A 24,225-nucleotide genomic window follows, 5' to 3' on the forward strand; every position below is an offset into this window, starting at 1 on the left:
TTTGCTGTTAGCTGTCTTGGGAAACCATTGTCTGGAAAAGTGGGTTATACATGTAAATAAATAAATAACCAAAATCTCCCCTAGGAAGAAAGGTTACAAAATTTGGGACTTTTAAGTTTAGGAAAAAAGGCAAATAACCTGAGAACCTGACAGAGGTAACTCAGATAATGCATGGTGTGAAGAAAGTGGACAGAGATTGAAATCTCTCTCTCTCTCTCTCTCTCTCATAATGCTAGAATTTGAGGACCTCCAGTGAAACAGATTGGCAGGAGATTCATGAAAGTCAAAAGGAAGTCACACAGTACATAATTAGTTCATTGAACTTGTTAGCTTACATGGCTTTAAAAGAGGATTAGACAAATTCATAAAAGAAATCTTAGCTAGCGGCGCTCGACCAAGAAGGAGATCTAGGGATTGTGGTGGCCACCTCAATGAAGATGTCAACCCAGTGTGCAGCCGCTGTAAAAAAAAAAAAAAAAAGCAAACTCAATGTTATGCATAATTGGGAAAAGAATTGAAAATAAAACTGCCAATATCATACTACCCCCATACAAAACTGGTGCAACCATACTTAGAATACTGTGTACAGTTCTGATCACACCTAAAAAAAAAAAAAGACATTGTAGAGCTGGAAAAAGTGCAGAAAGGGGCAAGTAAAATGATCAAGGGCTGGAGCAACACCTCTATGAGGAAAGGTTACAATAGTTGGTATTGTTTAGCTTGGAAAAAAAGGCGAGTAAGGGGAGACATGATAGAGGTATACAAAATTATGCATGATGTGGAGAAAATGGATAGGGAGACATTTTTCTCCCTCTCTCATAATGCTAGAACCCAGGGTCATCCCATGAAGGTGATTGGTGAGAGATTCAGGACAGATAAAAGGAAGGACTTCTTGACACAGTGCATAGCTAAACTATTGAATTTGCTACCACAAGATGTGGTGATGACACCAATTTGGATGGCTTTAAAAGGGGATTGGACAAATTCCTGGAGAAGGCTATCAATGGCTACTAGTCCTGATGGCTATGTGTTTCCTCCAGTACCAGAGGCAGTCAGCCTGTGTGCACCAGTTGCTAGGGAACACAGGTGGGTGGGTGCTGTTGCACTCATGTCCTGCTTGTGGGATCCTGGTCGGCAGTGGATTGGCCACTGTGTGAACAGAATGCTGGACTACATGGACCTTTGGTCTGATCCAGCAGGGCTCTTCTTATGTTCTTATGAAATGCCTAGCAATGGCTACTAGTCACGATGCATCTATTGAACTAGATTCTGAAGCAGTATGTCTTTGAATCCCAATTCTGGGGAGCAATAACTGGAGGAGGGCATTGCTTGTGTGCCCTGCTGGGCTTCCCAGAAGCATCTGGCTGGTCTCTGGGAGAAACAGGATGCTGGCCCACCAGAACGAACCTTGGTCTGATCCAGTAGCGCTCTTACTACAGACTGGCTATTAAAGGCACCGCTTCTATAGCCCTGTAGTGGTACAGGTAGCTTGAAGGTGCCACACTTTCCAAGGCCTGTGGCTGTAGTTCTAGCGCAAGAGCTGTCGATGCACAGTATTGTCATTTGGATTATATATATGAAGGCCATCCGCACTTCCCGATCCATGACGGGTGACGTTTTCCACCTATATGATGAGCTAAGCAAACTTTAGTTTGGGTTCCTAGGCCAAAACTGTGAGTTGCTAAATCAGGCTTGAAAATGTCACAATTGCTTATGATAAATGTCAATTGGAAATTAATGGAACATTGCAAGAACTTTAAAAGCTTCCATGTGCAAACACAACAGTAACACAAAAGCATACAAAAGTCAGAGGCAGCACTTAGCGGAGAGGGAGGGTGATTTTACTTTACTGCTATTCTGAAACTATACACATGCTAGCTTGATGCATTTCCAATCTCGCTACATAAACAATCCTCTAGAAAAGAGAATCAATATTGCATCTCCCACTTACACTTCAGCTACATTGTGGAATCAATAGAGGTTGAGTTTTCTTTTGTATTTAAATGTAAACCTGAAGTACTTCAGTTTGGCTAGTTGAAAGTGTGTAAATGGTAGGTACGGTAGAGAAACACACACACACACACACATGCATGCAAACGGAATACATTTTATCTACACTTCAGACTTAAACTTTCCTTTCCTAGGGAACTATGGGAATTGTATTTCTGAAAAGAGAGCTTACTGTGAAGAGGCTAAAAGAATTCTCAGCACCTCATAAAACTATAGTTCCCAGGATGCTTTGGAAGAAAACATATATTTAAGGCAGTGTAAAACTAATCTAAGCTTGTAAAGTAGATGGGGACAAGAGTAGGCATGTTTTGAGTCTCGGTCTACTGCAAGCCTTGGAAGCATTCAATAACCATGACATGAATGAATTGCCTAGACCTGGTTTGCATAACATGACAGCAATTCCTGGGTTGTTTAACCCAGGAATTGCAGGCATGAGTGGAGCCCGTGAGCCATGCACTCGTCATTTCCACCTTTAATTAAAAGCCCAGGAACACCTGTTCTTAGATTGTTTCATGGCGATTGTTGAGTTAACTCTGGGTTGTTTAACCCATAAACAACCCAGAGACCTGGGTTAATGAAGCATTTGTAAGTCATTAATTAAAAGTGGAAACAACAAGTGTTCATGCACTCCACTCATCAACCCAGGAATTTCTACCGTGACTTGCGAACCAGGTCTTATCCTAGCAGTGGCGGCATGGGACAGTACAGTGTTATACTCCAGGTATGTGAAATTTCATGTCACTATTTGGCTTAGGCCTGGCTGTTCTAGACATGAAGGAGAGCATGTGAGAAAGGACATAATTTTAGGAGAGCAAGAGATGTGGAGGGATGGGAGGAGTGCGGAGGCTGACAGAGTTAGCAAGAAGCAAATATAGGGATATAACTAAAATGGTCTGAAGTTTCAGGCAATGAAGAATGCAGCTGCCCACTTGCCCAGGCGTGAGCTGGTCTTCTCATATTTCACTGCTTCGAAGTGGCTGTACCTTTGCTTCCAGGCCCAATTAAAGTGCTGGCTCTGACCTTTTCAAGCCTAAGGGCGCAATCCTAACTAGATAGGCGGCCGCCTCCAAGGTCGGAGGGAATGATCACCCCGTGCCTCTCCTGCCTTGCTTTGGAGAGGCACGGGGGGATCATTCCCTCCGCGCCTCTCCTGCCATGCTATTTTTCACTAGACAGCCATTTTCAGCTGTCTAGCAGTGGGGGAGCCAACTGGGAGAGGAAGCTGCTGTACGACGCATTGGATGTGTCGTTCGCGTAGATCCGCTCTCCCTGTCCCGGAATGCCCCCCAGCCCTGCCCCTTTTCAGTCATTCCGCGCTCCTCTTCCAAGTGCGGAGGACGGGGCTTCTCCGCGCTGCCTCTGAGGAGGTCGGTTTCCCAGGAACCGACCTCGGAGCATGGGCTCTGAGGTTGGTTCCCGGAAATGAGCATATCCTATGGCCCTCTAGACAGTGTCTAGTGGCCATAAGATTGCTCCCTAAATGGCTTGGATCCAGATTACCTCAGGGAATGCCTCCTTCAGTGTGAACTGCCCACCCCCACCTCCACATTTAAGATCTCCTGAAGTGGTCCTGCTATTGCAGGGATGGGCAATATATGGCCATGGACCACATGTGGCTTTCCATGGCCATCTGAGTGCCCTCTCCCCTGAATGTTCTGCCCTGCCACTGCCACAAACATAGCCCTGTAGCATCAGGTTTCCACCAGCCCGCCAAACAGCTGGCGAGAGCCTCATGCCACAGGGAAAGAGGGGGTGCGAAGCATCATCCCAACAGGCTGTGTTTTCCTGGAGGACTGGGCTCCTGCCAAGCAGCTCTTTGACAGGAGCCTGATGCCAAAGAGAAAGGGCATAAATGGAGTCATCCCTGCATGATTCTTTCCCTGGAGAATCACTGCAATGGGGGAGGATGTTAAAGCCTCCTCCGCACTGTGGCGATCTTCAGCAGCATCACTGCAAGGGAGGGTGGGGGGAACCTCACCCCCATCCCAGTAATACTACTCAATATCACTGGGATAGGGGGAGGAGGGTTAAAGCAGCTATGGGTTCCATCACATGTAGAGGCGAGGGCTTGGATGACACACTAAATTGTGATTAATCTAAAATGGAAACAGACGCTTTTGGCATCTTCCTAACAGCCATGCCAGAGGAGCAGGGATGAGGAGCACATGACATGAGCCTGAGGCTAGCTCATCTCATGATTTATCTATGCTGCTCTTCCTCACAAAGAGCTCAGGGCTAAAATATGGTTTAGCTTTACATCTGAAAACAGCCAATGCGTACAGCAGGGATGGGCAACTTGTGGCCCTCCAGATGTTTTGGCCTACAATTCCCATCATCCCTCACCATTGGCTATGCTGGCTAGGGCTGATGGAAGTTGTAGGCCAAAACATCTGGAGGGCCACAAGTTGCCCATCCCTCAATGGGGCTTACTTCTGAGTAGACATGGATAGGATTGCACTAAAGGTGTGTTTTATTTTAAAGACAAATGTGTTTTCACGGATAACCAGGGCTGTGCACTGCTTCAACACAAAGCCTGACCTCCGAGTTGAAGCGGGGCACTTTGGGCTGCCTCCAAGGCGAGCGGGAGGGGGCTCGAAGCAAATCAGGTTGCTGTCAGGGTGGAAACTGAGCCCATAGAGCCCCAGAGCAGTTCTGATTCTGAGGAGGAACAGCAATCCGTGGGAGAGGAGCTCGCTTATCTCTCACAAGCACAGCAGCTGGCAGAGATTCCTCCTGCCAGCATTCCTGGGATAGATAGTGACCCTGGCAGTGAGAGAGCGCTGGAGGGGGGCGACAGATGGAGGGCGCAAAAAGGAGGCATAGTGCTCGTTTGGCGCGCAAACAACGGTCACGTCCTGAGGATCCAGGGGAAAGAGGGAGGACCTCTCCATAGCCCATAAGTTCAGAGTCTTCCCGTGGTTCTCCTTCAAACGGGGACCAACTGCCTTACCTGGAGCTTAGGCTACTCTGCTATCTTTCCCCCGTGCTATTCCTTGCTTTGTTGCTAGTGATCAGTATCTGAAAGAGTCATAAAGTAATAAAGGAATAAAGTCTCGGAAAGAATTCCTCGTCGTCTGTGTCCTGAGTTGGCTATTGGTGGGGACTGCAAGAGGCAGCTAGGGCGCTCCTGACAGTTGCTCCGAAGTACTTCGGTGCACTTTGGCACAATTCGGAAGCCCAGCCACCACGCCGCCATCACCGGCTCCCCTGGTGGTGGCTCCCCCAGCAGCCCCCCCCCTCACTGAAGAAGCCTAGGGGCCAGGTAAGGAGCTGGGGGCTGGGAGGCCTGTTGGGAGGACGAAACAGGATTCAAATGTCCAAATCTCACTTTAGCTTTGTAGGCCGAAGCGGGCCAGCTCCCCCCAAAATCAGCCTGAAGGATATCGGGCCTGCCTCAGAAGTGGCCTCCGAGTCGGATCAGGGGGTCCATGCACAGCCCTAAGAATAACTACATTCAATAACATCTAAGTTCATCAACTGCTTGGAGAAAAACAGCTTGATCTGCTGCAGTTTAAGAATTCTGGGAACTACCGAGAGGATAACTTCAGCATAACATGTGTATGTGCCCTCCTCCCCTGGTGTATCTTACGCCTGCAACTTACATTCTGCCTATCCCAGCACATATTACTTTTTTATTCAAAGATTTCAAAATTCAATGAGGATATTAGCTCTGGCTCACAGTATCCCAGGGACATTGTTTTTGTGGAGAGTTTGCCGCTTAAAAACAAAACAAAAAACAAGATTAAACTAGGAGCCATGATTACCTCTTTCCAAGTCTGTTTTTAACTTACCATGTATTGAAACATGAGTAGGGTAAGTGATGAGTCATACAGAAGCTTCAAGGCTGCTCTCTGCTACATGCAGGATTTTTTTTAGAACCCTCAAATCCGTTTTTATTTAAAGCAAAACGGTTTGAAAGTTTGGGAGAAATATTTATTTATTTTACAAACTTATATCCTGCCTTATTTCCAAAAAAAGAACTCAAACACAGCCAACGCATTTTTTAAAAATGCATCAATAATATTTTAAAATATATATCACACCCACACTTGGGAAGGAAAAAGCAGAAGAAAAAAAGAGAATAAGAGGCAAGGTGCTCTTATGGATCAGTAACTGATTAAAGAACAGAAAGGAGAGTAGGAATAATAGTAAATTCTCCCAATGGAGGGTTGTGAATAGTGGGGGCCTCCAGGGATCTGTATTGGGCCCAGTGCTTTTCAACTTGGTCATTAATGAGCTGGAATTAGGAATGAGCAGTGTAGTAGCCAAGTTTGCTGATGACACCAAATTATTTAGGGTGGTTAAAACAAACAGGGATTGTGAGGAGCTCCAAAAGGATCTCTCCAAGCTGGCAGAATGGGCATCTAAATGGCAAATACAGTTCATTGTAAGCAAGTGTAAAGTGATGCACATTGGGGCAAAAAAAAAATCCCAACTTCATGTATAACCTGACGGGATCTGAGCTAGCAGTGACCAACCAAGAAAAGGATCTTGGTGATGGCACCAATTTGGATGGCTTTAAAAGGGGGTTAGACAAATTCCTGGAGGAGAACGCTATCAATGGCTACTAGTCCTGATGGCTATATGTTACCTCCAGTATCAGAGGCAATAAGCCTATCTACACCAGTTGCTGAGGAACATGGGCTGGAGGGTGCTGTTGCACTCGTGTCCTGCCTGTGGAATCCCAGTCGACAGCTGGTTGGCCACTGTGTGAACAGAACGCTGGACTAATGGACCCTTGGTCTGATCCAGCATGGCAAAACTCTTAATTTACATAGTTAATAAAGGTCACAGAATTCAGCATTTCTTGGGGCAGAATTTAAATTATCTTGGTATGGATAGGTGTTGTTTTTTTTTAAGAAAAGAGTATATATAGGCTGGTGTATATGGAGTTTTATTTATCTGACTTCAGCACAATGAAAACAAACCATGATTATTAATCAAAAAATACTAACAGTAACTTTGTATAGGCAAACAGAAATACTGCAGCAGGAGCTTTTTCTTCCAAAATATACATTTAGGGTAGTAGAAACATAGAATCTATAAATTCCATTTCAGTTCTATTGCAGATTATAGTTTCCATACTGGACTCATGTCCCTTCCAAATTTTCAGTGTTAAAAAAGCAAATTGCATTGATTCAAGTTAAAGATTCTATCAACCATTTGTTGCAGAATGATAGAACTATTACTGTCATTATTCAACTTATACTAAAGTTTGTGCAAGTTGCTTCAAGTTGTTAGGAAGAATAAATGTCTAACTAGCTGGAAATCTAGCTGAGTCATACATTTCTTTTTGGAATCCCAGTGGAATGAAACATTATTTTACAGCCACAGTTGGCTTTATGAAAGAGCAACTACCCTTTTCTCAGCAACAGTCATCCAACATTCTCCTTCTGCCAAACTATCCCATGATACCCACTGAGCAAAGTAGGGAGGGCAGGCAGGCAGGCAGGGTCAAGCACAGTGAAGACAAAGCAATGCATGAAGAATCCAAAATGGCATCTCCACCAACTCTTGTCCTCTTGATCAAAGTCCTATGTGGCTCCAGGTTCTTTGCTGAATCAGTTCATAGTGTCACCCACAGGCTAGAATTCAGATCTTCTTCATCTTCTTCTTGCTGCGTTGGTTGAAGACTGGTGAAGATCCCATCAGGCTGTCAGGAGAATTGGAACCATAACTGCTCTCAGAGCCATTCGTGCTCTGCGGCATGCCACCTTCACTCATGCCTGACATGGGCTCCTCAAACACATCGCCACCCAGGACGCCATGGTGCCCATGAACATTGCCCTCCTCACTTTCTTGTGGCTCCATTTTCACTGGCGCCAAGTTCCAGAGAGGGGAAGTATTCACCTCACCACCTGAGGGGGTGGGGGAGTGAGAGAGAAAGAGAAAGAGAGAGAAAGGTTTCTAATCCGTTAGTAAAATATGTGAAAAGGCCATAAATATGGGAGGGAAAGCAACGGTACTGGTGGACTAGCTAATAAAGAACATGTTAAGGGATAAAGAAAAGTTATGTAACAGAGGACTAGCATATACATACAAACATTATGAGCATCTCCCATATAGTCTGACTTCATATGGAATATTGTAAGAGTTTCCATGAATCCTGAAGAGAGGGCGAACAAACACCGCAAAGACGAGAAGAGCATGCCATCATGAAGGAATGTACTTAGCAGAGGTTGGGTTGCTAATATTGAAGATGGGGAAACGGAACAAAAGGGCAGCCCTTTAATAGCCATGTTATGGTCTAAAGACATTTGCCTTCTTTCTGGTTAGCTTTAATACACTGTACAGAACTACCCACTAGATGCGGAGCAGGGACACTCTCCAGCAACCTGGTTGCCAGCCCATAAAGGCCTTTGTGATTAAAACAAAGATGATTAAGGAATAACAGAATGCCTGCATAGAATGAAAACAGTCACATTCCTGCCTTGATATGGAATTGAGCCATTCCAGCAGGCCGTACTGAGGAAGATGAAAGAGAAGCAGGGCTATTCCACCAGTCCTGCTGAAAGACTTTTTCCCCTCTTCTCTCCCCATTCTTTTTTCTTTGTGTGTCTTGTCTTCTTATTTATTCATTCATTCATTCATTCATTCATTTATTAAATTTATTAATCGCCCATCTGGCTGGTCACCCAGCCACTCTGGGCGATGTATAACAACAAAACAGTTAAAACAATAAAATTCTACATTAAAAACATCATAAAAAATACCCTAACCCACCCCAAATGCCTGCCTGAACAACCATGTTTTTAATGCATGGCGGAAGCTCATTAAAGAGGGGGCATGGCAGAGTTCCCTAAGGAGGGAGTTCCAAAGAGTGGGGGCCACCACAGAGAAGGGCCTCTCCCTCGTCCTCACCAGCCTAGCTGTCCTGGCTGATGGGACAGAGAGAAGGCCATCCAAGGCCGATCTTGTTCCTCCTCTCGTGATCCTCCTCTCCCAGTGCTACCCTCTGGTACTTGCCGGAGAGGATGGAACGGAACCACCGCAATACGGTGTCTCCAATGCCCAACCCCTCCAGGCGGTCCAGGAGGATACTGTGGTCAATGGTATCAAAAGCTGCTGAGAGGTCGAGGAGAACAAGGAAGGAGCATTCGTTCCTATCCAGAGCCCTCCTCATATCATCCACCAAGGCGACCAAGGCCGTTTCTGTCCCATGCCCAGGCCTGAAGCCTGACTGAAATGGATCTAGATAATCGGCTTCTTCCAAGTGTGCCTTCAACTGCATCGCCACCACCCGCTCAATCACCTTGCCCAAAAATGGCAGATTAAAGACTGAGCAAGTTGTTCAGAATTTGGGGATCCAAGGAGAGCTTCTTTAAGAGTGGTCTTATCACTGCGTCCTTGAGGGCTGATGGCATCACTCCCTCCCCAAGGGTGGCGTTCACTACTGCCCGGATCCCCTCACCCAATCTCTCTCTGCAGCCCATAATGAGCCAAGATGGGCAAGGATCAAGTAAGCACATGGTCGGCCTTACAGATGAAAGCACCTTGTCCACTTCATCAGAAGGAAGAAGCTAGAACCGATCCCACAAAACCGGTTTGCCACAGACCGCCTCTTGCTCACTAACTGTATCCACAGCGCACGGAATAACACTCCTAATCTGATCAATTTTATCTGCAAAGTGCCTTGCCAAGGCCTCACAGGAGGCCTTAGAATGCTCCAGCGGTTCCGGAGCCCCTGGACTGACCAGGCTCTGGACCACTTGGAACAGCCTCCTGGGACAGCACTCTGCAGACGCGATAGAGGCAGCATAATATTCCTTTTTTGCTGCCTTCACCACCACATGATAGGCTGAAGATACAGCTCTAGCCCGTGTCTGATCACCTTTGGAGTGAGACTTCCGCCACTGGCGCTCTAGCCATCTCACCTCCTGTTTCAGAGCTCGTAACTGCGGATTGAACCATGGTGCAGCCCAAGCCCTGTTCAGGGGGTGAGGGCATTTCAGAGCCACCCGATCTAATGCCCCAGTAATTGTGGCATTCCACCCACCCACCAGGGTCTCGACCGAGTGGCCGTTGGCGTGCTCCAGAGAATCCCCAAGTGCGTTCAGGAATCCATTCGGATCCATAAGACGCCTGGGGCGAACCATTTTAATGAGTCCTCCACCCCTGCGAAGGGGTTGTGGAACCGAGAAGTCCAACGTCACCAGATAGTGACAAGGGGGTGGTGGATATACCCCCGACTTCCAGATCACTCCCCACTTCTCCAGAAACAAACACAAGGTCTAGCACATGACCATCTACATGGGTGGGCCCAGTTAGAATAGGGTGCAGCTCCCAGGAAGCCATGGTCTCCATAAAGTCCCGAGGTGCCCCCATGAGGACAGCCTCTGAATGTACATTGAAGTCCCCCAACACCAGTAAGTTAGGGGACTGCACACACACATCAGAGACAACCTCAAACACCTCGGCCAGGGAGTCAGTCATGCAGTGGGGTGGATGGTACACAAGCAGAATCCCCAGACTGCCCCTTGAGCCCAACCTCCAGTACATGCACTCAGCAACCTTGGTCTCCTGGAGAGAGGGACTGGTGAAGACCAAGGACTCTCAGTAGATAACAGCCACCCCCCCTCCACGATCCCCAGCCCTCGGCTGCTGTGTGTACGAAAATCCAGCTGGACACATGGCCGCAAGAGTTGGAGCAGTGGCCTCAACCAGCCAGGTCTCCATACTAAATGTCAGGTCTGCACCCTCATCCAGGATCATGTCATGGATGAGGGAGGTTTTCTGGGTAACAGACCTGGCACTGCAGAGCAGCAAATGAAGGCCAGAAGATGGAATCACGCCTCCCCCAGCTATCCTTTGGTTCTGGGCAGGCCCGGAACAAGGGACAGATATTACACATCATTCCCTTGTTCCCCTTACTTGGCATGGCCTGTCCCTCACGCCCCGCCAGCACCTGCCACCCAGCCTCGGTATAGTCTGGCCCCCAGCACTCCCCCCATTGCCTCTGTCAGATGGATACATACCCCCTTGCTCCCGCCTATCAGGCAGGCTACCCACCCCTAAAACACAACAGAATCCCCCCAAAATTGAAAAAAAAAAAAACCAGTGAAAAAATCTCCTTTAAAATACTGCCAGGCAGGAGTCCACAGTAGTGATAGTAGTGGTGGTGGTGGTGGCGGTGGCACAGCAGCAGGCACGCCTCTTCCCAGGTGGTGACAACTTTTCCTGCAGGCCTAGGTTCTCCCAGGCCACCTCAGCCAGCCAGCTTATGTAGCCCCTCCAGGAAGGGGCAGGTGGAAGCAGCAGCTGGCTCAGTACCTGGGGCCTGATCCTGCAGGGACTGGCGGTCTGCCAGGCAGAGGTCCGTAGGGAAGGCCTGGTGTTGGTGGCAGCTTACAGTTCTTAGATTGTAAGCCTGCAGGCAGGGACTCCCTCATTTTTCTGATTATATGTAACCCACTCCAGGAGTCTTTTCGGTTGAGGAGTGTGATAAAAATACTTTAAATAAATAAATAAATATTACTCCACAATCAGACCATCACAGGGCATTTAATATACTGCTACCTTGTTAACCTCTCACTCTCAAGCAGCAAAACACTCATATCGAGCTTTTCAGATGAATCACTCAAATCCTCCAAAGACCTAGCTGCATCCTGTCCCCCAGAATAAGAGCATTTCACATTTCAGAAGCATTGTAAAAAAGCAATGAGCCCTGGCAGAACATCAAACAGATTTGTGTTTTCAAAAGCCTAGACTTTTTATTCTTTAAAAAGTTAAATAGACTGAAATCTAGACTCTTTCATTCTACAGGCAGCTAAGATTAAGAGAAGTAGAAGAGAACTTAATTTTTTTTTAATAATTAAAAAAACCTGGTCTTCTAAGTAAAACACTTATTCCTGCACGGAACAATGGAGTTCAGCAAATTGGGGGGTGGACACAGAATAATGCCCCTTGGGGTCAAGAGGTTTTTTTTTTTTTTTAAGAAACTTTCTCCAGGAAATGAAGATTATGAAAGTGGTAAGTTTGAAAGCCTTAGTGGCTGAAAGATTTGACAAAGAGATGGAAATTTGTATACCAATAAAGCCTCCACCTACACTCACTATTATGTCTCAGTCTGGAGGGAGAATGTTTGAAAGTGGGAAGTGTACCATTTCAGTGTTTTCATCCTTGAGCTCTCTGCTTCAGACTGCCAAGCATATAGGTTCTTATGAATGCAATCAAGTACATAGGTTCCAGTAAGAACCTTCGCTTGGCTCATCCATTTTCCCATCAGCTTTGTTCTTTAACCAATTCTCTAAAAGTAAATAGAAATCTTCACTTTCCAGAAATCTGAAGCATGTTGCTTTCAAAAGCTCTTCGCAACTCCCATACATAGAATCACAGTGCCAGTTTGCACGTCACAATGAGCCACCATGGGTTAATTCACTCGGGGGATTCCTAGACATACGTCAGCCACCATTTAAAATATTCAAGCCATGGTGTGAGCACCATGATTTGTTGTGTCATGCAAACCCATGCATCATGGGATATTTGAGGGTTAAACAATCCTCATATTACCCTAGAACAACCCATGTTTAACATTCAAATAACCCACGACACCCGGATTCACACGATACAACAAACCACAGCCCCACCCCCATGCCGTTGTGGCTTGTATATTCAGAATGGTGGCTGGCAGACATCTTGGAGCCCTGCAGGTGAATTAACGCATGGTGGCTTACCGTGACGTGCAAACCAGGTCACAGAGTTGGAAAGGGCGTTGGAGCCCATCTAGTCCAACCTCTGCTCAATGCAAGAAATCCAAAGCTAGAGCAACCCCAACAGATGACTGCCCATCCTCTAGTTAAAGACCTCCAGCAAGGGAGAGTCCCCACCACAGAAAATTGGTTCCATTATCAAACTGCTCCCACCATTAGGAAGTTTCTCCTCATGTTTAACCAAAGTTTTCTCTCCTATAACTTAAACCCATTAGATCCAATCCTGGCCTCTGAGACAGAGAGAACAAGTCTTTGCTCAGTTCTCTGTGACAGTCTTTCAGGTATTTGAAGAGTGCTCCCCCTCAGTCTTCTCTTCCCCAGGCTATCCAGTTCCTCCCATCTATCTTTACAAGACCTTTGTTTTACAGAACACTGCAAGACTATGGGTGACATTTAACATAAACTGCGTATTACAGATACAGCTAGTGGACATGTTGAATTTATTTTGAAATAATGTTAATCTGCAACCAGTAAGTGCATATGAAGTGGGGGGGGGGGGGAACCCAACCAAGTCACATATTGAAAATAAAGTAGGTTTCACAATCCTGGGAAGCAAAAAGTTATAACGACTACTGCCTTTTATTTGTTTAGCCTTTAAAATGAATTAACATCCAATTTTCAAGTTTAATTTTCACGACAACAAGAAACGTACTATATTTTAAATGGAAGATTGAATTTAGAGGGGTAGGCGCCAGTTCACATAACTTGCCATCAGCAAATTCCTTGATCACAGCAGCAATCCTTCTAGCTATTTCAGTTAGAGGAGTTGCTGCTGACGCTATCCTCTAGCCAGCACCCCATTTTAAAAAATCCAAGGGCTCAACAGGCAACTGAAAATGTGACCAATGGAAGAACTACTAAAGTAATATCCAAGAACCTCCCATCTTCTTCTAGCAGCCCAGTTGCACAGGCACTATCTTTAACTTGGAACAAATGAGCCATGACATGGACCATTTTCAGTTTTGAAATAATGAGCAATCCTACTCCTATACTCATGTGGGGGTTTTCTTCTTCTTCTATAACTCAAGTGCCAACCACACATGGATAACATGTACCTGAAGTCTGTGGAGACGCTTCGGGTTCCAGGTTAGCTGAAAAACGCTCACTCTGAGCTCCAAGCACTCCCACAGGCAAAGACTGGTCCCCCGAAGCTAGATCCCCTTCCAGCTCCTCGCTCATGGGAAATGTAATGTCACTGACTGGCTCCTCCTTGATCTTCACAGGTTTTGTGTCTTCTGCTGCCTTTTCAGGGTTGACAAGCTTTTCATACTCTTCAGAGAGCTGCTTGCTGACCTGTCAGTAGCCCATTTGGCAGAGAAAAAAAGGAGCAACAGAAACGTGAGATGTATCCTTTGGCCGGGTTTGCATGTAATGAGAAGCCACTGTGGGTGAATTTCTCCATCAGGCTTCTTGTCATGCTGATGGCCATTTTGAATATTTGGGGGTGCACCATAGCTTCTCACTATGTGCGAACCTGGCGAAGGTGGGTTGTTGGGGTGGTTGACAAGCCACCCGCAACCCTAAAACAGCCCATGATTCTGGGGACTCATCAACCACCCCAACAATCCACCTTCCCAGGGTTCAAATGTAGCCAGAAATCTAGGTGGCCGGTGCTTGGATCACCAACCTCACACCCATGGGCACCACAACCCAACATGGCTAATAAGCCATGGTGGGCTGCAGTGATCATGCAAACCAAGTCACTGTCTTCATGCCTAACTCACCCCCACCAAGGCAATCTTTCTATGACAGAAGATGGAACCTGAGCTGTATCGTGGAGAGAAGGCATCATCTTTCCTCCAGCAGGGCTCAGTCATTGCCTCCCTCAATGCCTGACTTGCTTGGGTCTTACAGAGAAGGGAGGCAATATATCTCTGTGCATGTGATCCCTACCAGATGGGTTCTACCAAGCCATTGCTGAGCATTCCGCTAGTTCTAAAATATATCTGTTACTTTCCCTGGGACTTTACTGATAGGACAAGTTAAAGATCAAAATTAGTCCAGTTACTTATTAAAATTGACATTTTCTCAATAGGATAAAGCAGGGTTGGGTAACTTGTCCAGATATTTTGGCCTGCAGCTCCCATCAGCCCTAGCTAGCATAGCCAAAGTTATAGGCCAAAACATTGGAAGGGTCACAGTTTGCCCACCCCTGGGATACAGACTACAGCTCCAAAGGCAAAACCCACCAAGAACTTTTCCTGTACCAATTCCACTGAAATTAATGGGAATTGTGGAAAAGCAAGGATGTGGAAGCACTTGAATGTCCACGAGCAGGAACAGAGTAAATGAATGGAGATGATAGGATCAATTTCCTAACACTCATATAAAATAATCAACCTGTTCTGGACCTAGATTTTATTTTTTTTCATAATTGTTACCATAAGGTTCTGCTATCAGCACCATTCATACAACACCTTAGAATCCTATTGCAGGAATCACGTCTCGGATCCAAGCCAAATGTCGTAGGATTGGTCCTGTGGTTGTCTCAGCAGTGTGAGAGCCTCTGCAGGATGGCAATTTCCATACAACTCCAGTAATATAACAATGCCAAGGTCACATGGGAGAGGTCACTAGCACCAGCATGGTAAGCAGCCACATAGCTGACTCTTCTCATGTGACCTCAAGGTTCTTACAGTGGGAAGGAGCAGTGTGGGAAGGCACAATATTGCAGTGGCTACCACAACCCTGAGGCAACATAGGAAGCAGCTGATATTTTCCCTTAACTATGCTGATGGAAGAAATCCCCATTACCATCAGCAGTCCCAGAAAGAACCCCTAACACCAGAAAATTCCACAAGAAGGTACAGTGCAATCTGTAAGGAAGTCCCATTTGACATGAAAAGAGCACCTGCCTGCTTGGCATGTTTTCCCAATGAAGAACAATTCTCTCAAATATGGAAAGTACCCACCTCCAAGTTCACCTAAGCAATGAACGTTGTTGTTATTATTATTGATGATGATGATGATAATAAGACTCAAGGTGTCTTACAGCAGGGGCGAAAACGTACAAAGAGTGAAAACAATTTAAAACAACGAAAAACAATTAAAAATGTCAAGTTCTGATATAACAACTAAATTAAGAAGCCCCAGGTAGAGAAGTTCACTACACATCAAGAATATACATATCAAGGTTGCATGTACAAAGAGAATCATGGGAATTAGCTCACTTGCCTTGCCTTGAGCACACTACTTCCGTCTCCTCTCACCTGTAGCATATAGCTGTGATAATCTTTAATCCGGTATTGCCAGAACTTCTGCAGAGACAGCACACTGCCAATGCCCACTTCATGGAAAACCTGTTCCATTACATCTGGGAAAGGGGTCTGCCCAAGCCGGGCTTCTCGGTCCACAGCAAAACGCAGAAGCTTGGTGAACTTCAGGCAGTACTCATGAGCAATGTCCGTAAGAGTCTCTAAGACGCTCTCATTGGCACACTCAAACCCTGCATGAGCCAAAATGGTGGCGATGGACTGGTAGAGAAGCTGGCGGCAAGAAGTCCAACTCAACTCTGTTACCGGCTCTCCTTTGCCTCTGAAAGCAGACAGATAGCACACAAAGAGTTTTGGTGAAAATGGAGGAAGATACTACTGACTGCCAGTGTGACTAGGAACAAATATTTCGAACATACCAAATGTCCTAGCTCAGGGCTGGGCCAAAGCTTGATCCCCAGATGTTTTGGACTTCAACTCCCATAAGACCCTGCCAGGATGGCCAGTGGACAGGAATGCTGAGAGATGAAGTTCAAAACATCTGGAGATCTACATTCTGCCCACCCTTTCCTAGCTAACTTGAGATAGCTGCCATGAGACAAAGGAAACATATTTTTTAAAAAACGTTTCTACGTTGAACAAAACGGTTGGTCTGACTTCAAAGTTAGCTTTTTTGAAGTAAAAATTACATAGCAAAAAGAATGCTGTTGCAATTGTCTTCAGAGTTCAAAGTCAAGTGTGTGCTTTGAGATACCATAGCTAACTCCTGCAACTTTCCCTCCAGGTAATACATTCATATTAATTACAGCTAGGTAAAAATACCCTGCTCTTTAAGGGAGTTGGGATTTGCATGGGTTAAGAGACTAAAGCTTAATACTTTGTGCCACTTAATCCAAAGTATTTCGGAAACAAACTCATTTTTAGACATTAAAAAACTAATACTTTAAACATTTCTGTGTGCATCCATCCATCAGTGGCCTAGTGTTTAGGATCTGATATGCTCCATCCTAAAAAATTGCAGAGTGGCAGAGCAAGCCTTAGGATCCAGTTGCATATCTCTGGCTGACGCTGGATGGCAACCATGATCTGTCTATTCAAGTGAAAAATATGTACTATGCAAGCTCATTACCTGAAAAAACTTAGGCAACTTCCAGAACATTCAGAGAACTGTACATTTGCTTTTAAAAAAAGAAGAAGCTTAGGGCACAATTCTATGTTGAAGACAGAAAAATGTCCTACTGGGGACTGCTGGGAGTTGTAGGACTTTTTTCTGGCTAAACATACACAGGAGTGTGCCCTTAGGTATTTCACCTGTCCAAAAAAAAAAATTGTCAAGCTATTCTAAAACAGACATTCATAAGGATAAGTACCCATTCTACAAGATATGGAATAGAATACAAAAAAGGGTCTCTTTGTTTACAAACAAACAAACGTTCCTTACTTGTTATTACGAAGCAATGACACAAAATTCTAAAATAATGTTCTGAATGGTTATAACTATATATCTATTTAAAGATGCATTCAGATAAAGCAGATAGCCAGCAGGAAAAGTGCTCATCAGTGCTGTTGAGCTAAGTATTTGTTTTTAATCTTCATGAAACATTTGACTCTAGACAACTGACATCTGTAGTTTCTAGTTCAAATCTCTGGTTTTTGATTAGCAAAATTACAGCATACAGAAGGTTAAAAAGGTAAAGGTGTCCCCAACCAGTCGTGTCCGACTCTAGGGTGCAGTGCTCATCCCCGTTTCTAAGCCGAAGAGCCAGCGCTGTCCGAAGACGCTTCCGTGGTCATGTGGCCAGCATGACTGAACACCGAGGTGCACGGAACGCTGTTACCTTTCCCGCCGAGGCGGTACCTATTTATCTACTTGCAATTTCTTGCTTTCGAACTGCTAGGTTGGCAGGAGCTGGGACTGAAGATGGGAGCTCACTCCGTCATGCAGCACTTGGGTCTCGAACTGCTGACCTGCCGACCTTCCGGTCTGCAGTTCAGCATCTTAACCACTAAGCCACCGCGGCCCTATACAGAAGGTTACAATAACATAAAAAAGAGAAATTTCAGATAGCTAGAAACATAGGAACCTACCTTAACATAAGAACATAACATAAGAAGAGCCATACTGGATCAGACCAAGGGTCCATCATTCTAGTCCAGCATTCAGTTCATACAGTTGCTGACCAGATGCCCACAGGAAACCCAGAAGCAGCAGCAGCAGCACCCTCCCACCCATGCTCCCCAGCAACTGGCGTGCATAGGCTTACTGCCTCTCATACTGGAGGTAGCCATCAGGACTAGTAGCCATTGATAGCCTTCTCCTCCAGGAATTTGTCTAACCCCCTTTTAAAGCCATCCGAATTGGTGGCCATCACTACAACTTGTGGTAGCGAATTCCATAGTTTAAATATGTGCTGTGTAAAGAAGTACTTCCTTTTATCTGTCCTGAATCTCCCACCAGTCAGCTTCATGGGATGACCTGGGATTCCAGTATATTGACAGAAGAAGAAAAGTGTCTCCCTATCCACATTCTCCAAACCATGCATAATTTTGTACACCTCTGTCATGTCTCCCCTTACTCACCTTTTTTTCAAGCTACCTTGTACTGAGCTGGACCATTATTCCATCTGGGTCAGTACCATCTACACTAGCCTCCCCCAACTTGATACCAGCATGGGGATGATGGAGGTTTTAGTCTAACACATCTGGAGGGCATCAAGTTGGGTAAGGCTGGCCTATACAGACTGGCAGAGGTTCTCCAGGACATCAGACATGAGTCTTTTCCAGCTGCATGCTGGAAAAGATGTTAGAGAATGAACCTGGGATCTTTTGCATGGAGAGCATATGCTCCACTACCACCAAGCTGGTCTTTGGCCGGTTGCGGACATTACTGGATAGTGCCATCGCTCTGTTCCCTCCTGACTCGGGAATGTAGAGACTATCCCTCAGAACAGAGTACAGTGACAAATCTGTCAAGCCAGGTAAACCAGATGTGGCCTTCAGGGTTAATGAGGTTTCAGACATTATAAATTGGCTCATTTTCTATTTCGATCACTTGAAATGACAGGCTGCTATCCATCAAAACACCCCCAGCTGACGTGCTGAGAAACTTTCTTTAACACATGGCAAGGCCTTTCCCGTTTTTAAGGAGGAAAATCTTGTGGCCCATTTCCTGTTTAACCAGCACATGAAGGTGAAGATATTTGGGCCAATTTGGTATGTGTCAAAACAGTTGAGGTTCACTCAAGTAAAATAATGGGCTGAAATGAAAGGCCTGTGTAACAACGAGTGGTGGGTTGGAAGCAGGTTGAGGAAAGCAAAAATTGCCATCTCACAATTGCTTCAATTTTATGAAACATTACACTGCTGAGCAGTATTTTCTAACCAAAGAAGTGCAACAGAATGGTATCAGTTGACTGAAATCTCCTTCAAAATAAAATAAGGAATGTTGCTAGTGAATGAAAGACACAATTGAATTAGTTACAGATCATGGTAGCGATGGTTGACATCCAAGGATTCAGAAAGCAAGTTCCCCTACCACCACTCTTTTTGATTTGGGCTCAGCTGTAACAAGCTCTTTCCCAATAACCCTGAATATACCTCTGCATTTTTCCTTCCTTTGTCTGCCTGTGGAAAACAGCAGCGGCTGTCAGCTGAACCTTAACTAGTCGGACTCATATCAAACTGATAGTTCCCAGCCACAAGTTGCTAATGATGATTTGAGCAGGCCTTGCCATTAGCACTGCTGTTGGCACCAGCCCCAACACCAGGCAGAGACCATTAAATCTCTTGTTGAGAAGAAGACAGGGCAAAGTCCCCCTGGCCTGATCACTCTCTGATCCTGCCACCCATTCCCCTTCCCTCACCTGCTATGTGGCACACCTGAAGTCCTCACCACACCAGATGAGGGAGGGAGCAGGTGACAAGACCGAAGGGGGAGCTGGCTAGAGGAACTGTACCTCTTCCTGCTTTAACAGGAGATCCAAAGATCCACAGAGAGCTGGGCTAGGGGACAGGTGGACCTCCAGATAGTGTTGGACTGCAACTCCCATCAGCCCTAGCCACCAAAGCCAATGGTTAGGGATGATGGGAGTTGCAGTCCAGCAATACCTGGCAGGCCACACATTCCCCATCCCTGGCATAGAGTCCCTGGGTGGCAAGGTGGCAATCCTATTTGTAATCGTGATTAAAGGGCCACAGTAAAGATAATATTGGCAATGCACAGCATAGTCTCCACACATAACATGGATCTGAGCTGTGCAAAATTATTTCCTGGGACAGACTAACAGTCTTTTCCAATGCAGCCCATCTCTGTTGGCTTGAAAGAATGCAGAGGCATCCCCTTCTCTGAAGCATCCAAGGTAAGTAGCCAAGGTTGTATAACCCTTTCTTACAGAAGAGGAACTTTCTTTTGCACCTGCTTCTGGGGCTCCAGGCCTGATACCTGGGCCTGGAGCCCCAGTAACACTTGTCTCAATGGGAAAAAAAATCTCCTGAAGGCACAAGAGCACCTTTGTCAGCTGTGCCAGTGTGATTCCTCGTCTAGTCAATGTGCCACCAGTCGCAACAGGAGTTACAGCCTGGGTGGGAAAGGCACAGCTCAGCTGGTAAGTCAACGATGACTGCCACATTGCCCTGGTGATGTGAAAGCACACTCACTTCACCAGAAGCCAGATGTTTCACATGAGGCTGAGGAGCCTCAGAATGCATGTGCCACTGGCCACACTGGCTTTAAAGGGTGGGAGTCAGGGCCAGAGAGAAGGCTTACCCAGGAGCTCCGTGGCGGGATGGAGGAGGACAGCATAGGGTGTAACTAACCCCCTCCATGTTGAAGGTCCCAGAGCATTAGGTAGGAACACAGTTATGGGCTGGGTCTTGAGCACAAACAAGTCACCAACCTCACCCAACCCTTGACACCAAGTACACCAAATAATTAAGGCTAGTTCATTCTGAATAACTGAAAATAATCAACGTGGATCATATAAAATGGAGACACAACACCGAGGATCTCTCCAAATTATCAGGACAAATGGATCATACTCCTACTGCTATACTTGCCCCAAACAGGCATGAGTAGTGCAGTGTGGAAAGGAGCCTTGCAGCAAGGGCCAGGCTGCTGTGTGCTGCTTTTAAAGAAAATAGGATCCACCAGTACCCAGCAGGGGGCACCTTTATCAGGACGGAATTGTTTAAAAAGCTGAAAGTAAACTGAAATGCTGAGCAGCGTAGGAGAAAGGTTTAGTCCAGCATTGTAGGAAGGAGTAGTAGTCCAGGATTGGGCCATAAACACTCAAGCCAAACATAACCTGGTTGCTAACCCCAAAGGGTCCCCCCATGTACCTGTAAAAGTCACTTTCCGGATCACTGTGCCTCAACTGAAATGGTATTTTGGCTATTTTGCTATCCAGAGGAAGCAGATCATCAGGAAGAGGTGGGGAGCCAGGGCAAGTAGGCAAAGACTCACTTTCTTCCATCTTGATGCCCTCTGCTTGCTGCTGGTTCTGAGTCTGAGCCATGGCAATGAGGCTCCTCAGCCGTCTGTTGTGCTGGATAAGCTGGATGGTGTGAATGGTGAGGCTACAGGGCTCCGAGGGAATGTCCAGCATGGTCGTGGGCCTGGGCTTGTTGGCTGAAGGCTGGTGTAAGGGGGGATCCTGGACTTCCACAGTACGAAACTCCCGCTGAAGCAAGTCAAAGGAGCTGCGGCTGCCCTGAGTGATCGAAACTGGAATCTCACCCCAGTAGCGCAGCATCTTTCAGTCGTTTGGTTGGCTGCTTTCTACTACAGATGTTCAGATTACAAAGAGACTCTCCTGGGAATAGTAGTGACTCTGCAGCTTCCTTGCTAAAGGAGATGAGCTTTTTGATCTGGTTTGAAAGACAAGGGAGAAATCCAAAGGTGTGTTATCAAAAGTTCTCATTCATTGCTGAAGGCTATGTAATACTGGTTTATTACAGATTACTATGTAATACAAGTTTAGATGATTTGCTTGTAGAACACCTAATTTAAGATTTTTTTGTTCCATAGCAGGAGTGGGCAGCTTCAGGAGGTCTGGGGAACATTTTTTCCCCAGACACCCCCTCAAAGGGGCTGCACCCACACACCCATGGGTGCCAAAAACAGCGGGGAAGCTAATTTTGCAAACAGCTCCAGACACCATTTTGTAATGGGGGGCAAATTACATTTTTGGGTCCCTTGAATTTCAGATGGCATCAGGGGCCGCATTAGGGGGCCGCATGTTGCCCACCCCCGTTCTATAGGGTGCTTTTTTAGCCAAAGACAAATGTGATAATCATAGGCACTTAAAGCACTGATTCACACTTTATGGGAATTAATAAGTACATATCTGCACAGAGTTCCCTGTATTGTGAGAATGGCATTCTCTTTTCTTTTTTTACATATAAACACTGCCTATATATTGAGGGCAATCCCAATCCAGAAATCGCTTTTAGCAACAAGGAAACAGCGACCTGGGTCAGTATTGCCAGGACGGGGTACAAAGTTAAAGCCTCGTTCCCTTCCCAGCATAGAGATTGCCGTTTCCTCACTGCTATTTAAACTCCCCACCCCCAGCGATTCCATCCCCTGATTTCAGTGGGCAGGGAGAGGGGTTTAAATTTCCCCATCTCTGAGCGGTGAGATAGGGCAGGAGGAGATGTGTGTACATGCATGCGTGTGCTCGTGTGCATGTATGTATGTGGCCCCCAACTCACCACTGCATGTGACCTTGGGGCCAAAAAGGTTGCCCACCTCTGTTTTAAAACTCTGTTAACAAGCCAGGCTCATCATCTACACAGTTAGTTCCTTGCTCCTTTGAACAAACGGTAGCCAAAACTAACCAGTAAGCATGCAGCTAAGGGTGCAACCCCATGCAGTGGAGTCTGGTGGCTCCAATTGCAGTGAGGCTGTACATCCATTCTGGGTTTCAGTCAGAACCAGCCAGAACGCTAAAGGAGCTGTCCAAAATAGGTTCAGCACTCTGGATAGCTCCTTTAGAGTTCTGGCCGGTTCTGACTGAAACGCAGAATGGATTCACAGCCCCACCAAAATGGGAGGCACGAGCCTCACCTGATCCTATGCGCGTTTAGACGGGGGGGGCGGGGGGAGTCCTACAGCTCCCAGCATTCCCTAGGCAGCATGCTGGGAGTTGTGGATCTTTTTTTCCTGTCTAAACATGGGCAGGATTGCACCCTAAATCGGGCTGTCAGCGCGCTGGCGCTTCACGCGATATGCGCGAAGCGAAGCCATCCGCGCCGTGGCGGCAGCAGTAAGGGAAGCTGCCATGGTGCGCGTGCGCCCTTACCGGCCGGAGAGGCTTCCCCGCCCCGCGGCGCTCGAGAAAGGGGCGCGAGAGCGGGGCCTCCCGCAAACCCCCGAGCTCAGCGGTCCCTCACGCGAGCCAACGGCTACTTCCGCGCGCGCGCACCCCGCGTTCTCCCCAGGAGGCCTTCGGTCGGGACGCTTCGCGAGCGGCGCTCCGCCACCCGCTTTCCCTCGCTGGAAATATAAAAGGGGCCTTCCTCGCCCCCGCCACCCGCGTACCCTTTGCTGGGGCCTGAGGGAGAATAAGGCCGAGCCCTCCAAGGCGGTGACGCGCTGCCCGGAACCAGAGTACCGGAGGTGGTGGTTTCCGGGGGGGGGGGGCCCAGCTGGGAAGCCGGACGTGCTAAGATGGCGGAGCCTGTGGAGGACCCCGACATGACGGAGGATTTTAAGAAGCCGTCTCTGCCGCTTCGCTTGCCTGCTGCGCTAAGTCGGGGGAAAGAAGTCGAGGCGGCGATGACGGCGGCTCCGAAGGTCCCGCGAGGCCCTGCCCCGGGCCCCTGCCCGCCCGTGCTGCCGGAGTATCAGGAGCCGCCGTGGGGAGGCTGCCCCGCAGAGGAGGCCCCCCCCGGCTACAGCCTGGAGTTGGTGAAAGGCGGCGCGGTGCAGGACAGCGTCAGCCTGGGCGGCCGGAGCTGGCTCATGGTGGGCCGCGCGCCGGACTGCGACATCTCGCTGGCTCACCCGTGTGTGTCGCGGCACCACGCCGTCCTCCAGCGCCGCCCGCGGCCCGCAGGGGATGGGGAGCAGGCCCAGGCGACGGAGGCAGAGAAGGACAGCGAGGAGGAGGGCCCCGAGCCCGGCCTCTACGTCTACGACCTCGACAGCGCGCACGGCACCTTCCTCAACAAAGCGCGCGTCCCCCCTCGTAGCTATTGTCGGGTTCGGGTAGGCCACGTCTTGCGCTTCGGGGGCAGCAGCCGCCTCTTCGTCTTACAGGTGAGAGACGGACTCTGTGGAGGGGGCGATAATC

At 47.2% G+C, this 24,225-nt stretch overlaps 2 protein-coding genes across 10 annotated transcripts in view; one reads left to right on the top strand and one right to left on the bottom strand.

Annotated features, from left to right (window-relative positions):
• Window positions 1–291: 291 nt before the first annotated feature.
• SUPT7L (SPT7 like, STAGA complex subunit gamma) lies at window positions 292–23,949 on the bottom strand. Of its 5 annotated transcripts, none has more exons than XM_084828546.1 (5): window positions 23,671–23,949; window positions 21,269–21,796; window positions 15,929–16,253; window positions 13,775–14,012; window positions 292–459 (listed from the first exon to the last, which is right to left on the bottom strand). In XM_084828546.1, exons 2-5 carry the CDS (start codon window positions 21,679–21,681, stop codon window positions 377–379), a joined length of 1,059 nt encoding a protein of 352 aa, XP_084684672.1. In that variant the 5' UTR covers window positions 21,682–21,796; window positions 23,671–23,949; the 3' UTR covers window positions 292–376. The 5 variants fall into 5 exon arrangements, with proteins under 5 accessions (XP_084684672.1, XP_084684671.1, XP_084684669.1 ...); XM_084828545.1 differs by having other exon boundaries at window positions 23,472–23,949; XM_084828543.1 differs by lacking the exon at window positions 292–459 and adding an exon at window positions 6,884–7,868.
• The window catches only part of SLC4A1AP (solute carrier family 4 member 1 adaptor protein), a 34,318-nt gene continuing 33,681 nt past the window's right edge, over window positions 23,589–24,225 (top strand). For all 5 annotated transcript variants that reach the window (XR_014786893.1, XM_084828539.1, XM_084828538.1 and 2 more), the window contains exon 1: window positions 23,589–24,191. Coding sequence is in view for 4 of the 5 variants with exons in the window: in XM_084828539.1 (XP_084684665.1) it covers window positions 23,601–24,191 (591 nt within the window). In the remaining variant the exon portion in view is untranslated. The remainder of the gene's footprint in view (window positions 24,192–24,225) is intronic.

Source organism: Heloderma suspectum, chromosome 1 (assembly GCF_057233095.1).
Source record: "Heloderma suspectum isolate Gila_16-S chromosome 1, 16-S_ref, whole genome shotgun sequence".
Taxonomy (NCBI): Eukaryota; Metazoa; Chordata; class Lepidosauria; order Squamata; family Helodermatidae; genus Heloderma; species Heloderma suspectum.